Source organism: Echinops telfairi, unplaced genomic scaffold, assembly GCF_000313985.2.
Source record: "Echinops telfairi isolate 266 unplaced genomic scaffold, ASM31398v2 ScPeMD7_7458;HRSCAF=8496, whole genome shotgun sequence".
Lineage (NCBI taxonomy): Eukaryota > Metazoa > Chordata > Mammalia > Afrosoricida > Tenrecidae > Echinops > Echinops telfairi.
In genome coordinates, this window is record NW_022111358.1 from 27284028 (window position 1) to 27288913 (window position 4886).

General features: G+C 51.9%; 1 protein-coding gene across 9 annotated transcripts in view; it reads left to right on the top strand.

Annotated features, from left to right (window-relative positions):
• Positions 1-4886, top strand: part of CDK12 (cyclin dependent kinase 12) — a 58726-nt gene that overhangs the window by 49173 nt on the left and 4667 nt on the right. For 4 of the 9 annotated variants that reach the window (XM_045299705.1, XM_045299708.1, XM_045299706.1 and 1 more), the window contains exons 15-17: positions 1968-2095; positions 2691-2810; positions 3342-3509. In XM_045299705.1, the coding sequence (XP_045155640.1) occupies positions 1968-1991 (24 nt within the window). In that variant the 3' untranslated portion in view covers positions 1992-2095; positions 2691-2810; positions 3342-3509. Of the gene's footprint in view, positions 1-1957; positions 2096-2690; positions 2811-3341; positions 3510-4886 lie in introns of all 9 variants that reach the window. The other 5 variants (XM_045299707.1, XM_045299709.1, XM_045299711.1 and 2 more) reach the window with 2 other exon arrangements.

The window sequence follows — 4886 nt, forward strand, 5'->3', positions numbered from 1 at the left end:
GAGACTTGCTGCTGGGACCTCCGCCTGTCCTTTTATTTAAGCCAGCCTGAGAGAAGCAGGCATCTACAAGGAACCTTCTCTCTTCAGGTCCAGAAAAAAGGAATGAAGAGCAGCAGTGTCTCACTCCCCATGGAAGGACTTCCCTGCCTTCCCTTTGTAGAATCATACATTACCAGAGCTGGAAAGGGACCACAGAGATCACCTACTCCACCCTCTCCATGCACAGACGAGGAAGCTGAGGCTTGGAGAAGTGCCTTAGAGAAGTTCGTGGCAGTCTGCCAGGACTAGCATCCAAGAGTCCAGAACCTTGGACCACCAGGTCCAAGAGTATTGTACATGAACGTAGAGCAACTCTCGGGACCCTTCAGGAAAGGCTAGAGGAAGGGAGAGGGATAGAGATTGAGGGGAGAGAACAGATAAGAAGTCATTAGTAGAAAGGCACTGAACTTTATTTTTCACCTCAAAAATTAATTTTCCAATGACATGCAAGTTTCACAAAGATAATATATGGCGGCTACTTGGTGCATTGGGAAGGAAGTGGCAGCCACAGCCAAAGATCAAGGTGTCCTCCAAGTGCCTTCAAAGTTTAAGGAGTACTTTGCCACCATCTCTGGGAGTTGGATAACAGGAAGAGACCCTCAGAAGCAATAGTATGAGGAATTAACCCCAAATCTAAACCCAGGCTCCTTTGTACTACAGTACAGCTATGTCGAAAACCAAAGAGAAGGGACAAAGGAAAACACATCTGTTGAGAAACTAAGGGGCAGAGGGGGGGCTGAGTGAGAAGGAATTCTAAAACCCTGAGCAAACTGAAGTTCCAGGAAAAACCTCCTCTCCCCTCCTCTCTCCTAGTTCTTTTTAGTTTTGTGTTGCCCACTGTCCTTTGATGGGGCAGAAGGAAGGTAATTGTATGGTTCTCCATGTGGCCTGAGCCCTGGTCATGAGTGCTCAGTGGACTGATGTGTACAGCAGGCTCTGGACATTATTACCTCACTCCCTTCCCCCTCTTTGGACCTCTAAGATGTATCTACAATCCCTCCCAATGTTTACTGTGGATCTGGGAGCCATGGATGAGCAGAGGGGGGAATGCTGAAGCTTTCCCAAAGGGGAAGCCGAATCTGGAAGGCAGAAAGGCACCAGTGGGCAGCTTAGGGATGGGGTTACAGATGTCGGTCGTGAGTAGAGAATCTGCAATAAGAACACTGTCTGCTGATGACAAAGAAGCGGGTGCCAGTACATATGCTTTACTCCATCACACTCTAACTGATGGCACTGGGGGAATATGGAGTGGTCCTTGTGCAAATGTGTCCCTACTTAGAGAATATGTGGGAGAAAGGTGAGGATTTCTACTCCCATAAAGAATTACCACCTCAGAGGCAGTTCTACCCTGTCCTGTAGGGTCACTAAGATTTAGAATGGACTCAATGGCAGCGAGTGAGGGAATGTGTGATAGATCGTTGTTCCAAATTGCATGGAGTCTGCTGTCCTGTAAACCTCTCTGTCTCTGAGAGTCTGTCCTGTAGCCCTTTTTGTCTGTCTCATAATGCCTTTTTTCCTCCAGCGCTTTGCAAATAAGTTCTTACAGACTTTAGAAGACCTCAACCTCAAACTGGCGATCTGATAGGTGGCCTCCTCAGTCAATGCGATCTTTGATGTGCCCTTGGGATTCTTTGCCCTTTCTTTCTAACCTTGGGTTTCACGACTCTTATTTCTGTTGAATTCCTAACTTCCCTCTCCCAACAGGGACTATGGTGTTGGCTTCATCAGACTTGAAGCCGGTTCTTTAGGCGTAGGGATTTTCAAACAGAGCTCACTGGGAGCATAATTCAGACCCTTTGGTTCGTCTGAACCCCTCAGGTTTGAAGGAAGGAGAAGAGAAGGCCATGTTCCCTAGGTGAAAGACCAGCAATACTCTTCTTACCTTGGACCTGATACAATCTGTTGTTTTTGTTTACAGGTGACAGCAGCAGCAGCAGCAGCAGCAGGGATAGCCCCTGAGGAGTGCTGTCATGTCCATCAGTAACCTGGCATCCTGAGCCCTGGCAGGTTCCATCCCCAGGCATTTTTCTAGAGTTTTCACAGAATCTGAATCCAGGTAGGGCTCGAAGGCCAGTCCAAGGCCCCTGAGCTTCACTTACATGTGATCACTTACTTACCCCTGATCTCAAGTAAAGGTGCCCTTGGTGGTACTGTGGGTCAGGTGTTGGGCTGCTAACCTCAAGATTGTGGGTGACACCCACCAGCCATTCTACAGGGGAACGATGAGGCAGTCTGCTCCCGTAAAGATTTCTTCTTAGAGACTGTGTGTCTGATCTCTCTCTATAGGTTGGAATCAGCTTGACCTCAGTAGGGTTGGTTTGGGTTTGGGTCTCAAGGAAGTCTCTCTCCAGAGGATTTCCTAAAGCTTGTTACTTGATGCTATTCTGGACTCTGGAGTTCTACACTTTTTTCTCTTTCCTAGCTAGAGCAGGTAACCTCTTTTCTCTGCACAGTCATTTTATTCCAGCTTTGCTCTCTTGGCCAGTCACTCTTAAACACCTGCCCCACTCACCCACCATCCTCATCCACAGAGCCACAGCCCTGCCTTGCGTGTCTTCCTTAAGAAGCTGTTCTCTCTCCAAGTTTTGAGTCAGGATAGGGCAGTGCTGTCTGTCCCGCCTCAGTAATCAGCTTCCCCACATCCACTCCAGGTTTAATGGAAGATGCCATCCACCCACTGCGTGAGACAAAAGAGGCCTAGAAGCCTGCTTCTCTGTGTCCTCAATGCCAAGAGCTGACAGGTCACCTGCCCCTACCCTTCTTGCCTGCAGGTAAGTGTGCTTCTCCCCTACCCACCAGCCTAAAACAGGGACCACACAGAACTGTTCTCTCAGTTGTTAAAACAGCTCCATCCAACGAGAGGCAAGACCTACTTCTGTTGTCGGCCCTAGTGCCTTCTAGTCCTAGTGGCCTACCATCTGGACAAACTTCCTGGTGTCACATTGCCCTCTTCCCCCACCCCCATCCCCTAGTCCAGAACCATTCCCCTAGTGGTGGGTATGAGAAGGTGTGGACACCGGGGAGGAAGGGTCTAGTGACCAGGAGCCCTACTTGTGCGGCCTGGAAGTGAAACCTCAGCTGTGTGACCGGCCTGTGGTCTGGCCCCTGGGGGAGTTCTCTGGTGATCTTAGCACAGGGCATTATGTCTGCTTATATTCTCCAGGCAAGGGGCGGACCAAGGCTCTGATCATCTATCCCAGCTTACTCCCAGACCCCACCTAGGATGGGGGAAGGACCACTAGGGGACAGGATAGAGGGCTAGATGTCACCCTGCCTAGTGCTCAGCTGACATCTCTCATCAGGTCTGGAGAGTTGGCAGGGGCTCAGAGCCTCTCTTCCTGTTCCCTGGACCTTGGTGGTGACAACAGCTTACCTTCTTGGCCTGGGGCTTCCTCTCCCAGCAGTGCCCCCGCTCACCCCTGTAATCCAGACAGCACCAGCAGCAAGTCTGAAAACATGCCAGCTGTGAGGTAGGTGTGCCCTCCCCTGGTGGGCACATGGCTGGAGTTAGTAGAGGAGCAGGTGGAATGGGACAGATGGAGGATAGGGCAGGTGTCAGAAATCAGGAAATGCCCTGGAAGTGGTTGTGAGAAAAAGTCTGTATGTAGAGAGCGGGGACATTCCTGGTGGCCACCCGTCTGTCAGGCTAATGTCTGAACCTTCAAACCTGATCCTTCAAACCTGGGAGACCACTTTGGAAATTGCAGTCTTGGTTTCGGCCACACGAGGGCGCTGCTGGCCAAATAAAACTCATGCCTTAACTGACAGCCTGGGTGAGGAGGGCACCCTTTCCTCAGCACAGAGGTCAGAACCACCCCCAGAGGACCTGAGAGGCAGCGTCCAAGAAGCCAGAAGTATTGGTCCTGAAACCCTGAATACTGGCCAAGTGTCCTGCCATCTCAGTGGGCCGCCAGCCAAAGTAGGGAGGCCAGCAGCTCTGATCACTAGACCCCTTCCTTGCACAAGTGCTTCTTGCTCTCAGGGTGTGGTGGGCTCCAGCTAATCCCACTGCCCCACTGTCCCCCTGCATCCAGGCAAGCCAATGGAGGTGTCCGTAGTTTGCAGGAGGAAATCTCTTCCGATGGTTCTAAGAGCAGTGTCTTTGTTAGTGAGGAAGTATGAGGAGACGGGCAGAGAGGAGGTTCAGGTCTTCTGTGTCCTGTCTCCTCCCCAAGCACAGACCTGCCAGCTCAAGATGGGCTTGTGGCTGTGTGTAGTCAGGGTAGCTAGAGACTGACAGACACCCCAGTAGTCAGGGTAGCTGGAGACTGACAGACACCCCAGGGTCCCGAGCCAAGAAGATGTCAGAAAGCAGGGGCAGTTGCTTCAAGCCCAGAGCTTCCCACCCACCCAGACCATGTGATGGCACCCTGCCAGCAATGCCAAGTGGCCACACGGCCCTTGTGGGGGTAAGGACCCACCGATGAAGTTGACCCTCAGTCCCCATGAAGCCCTGCCAGGTTGAACAGGCTAAGGGAGATGACAGAGGTTTCTCCCCCTGCCCCCCCCACCTCATGCCCAAGGGCCCCTCCCCAGGAGGACAGCTTGATTAAACAGTCGGTGCTGCTGGAATTACTGCACAGCTGGCGCTCCCCCCAGCACCCAGAGCAGAGCAGCAGCGCAGATTAAAATCTCCAATTAGCGTTAAAGTGAAGTGAGGAGGTGCTGAGGCTGCCAAGGAGGCCAGGCGGGGGCCCTGGGTCGGTAGGCCCCCACCCCCACCCCCGACTTCTGCCTGATTCAGAGTGCTACCCCTTGTTGCCCCCTTTAACCTAAGCTCCTCTCCCAACAATATACAGTGTATTTTGCCCATTTACTTTGCATTGCTGGAAGCCAGGTGGCTTTTT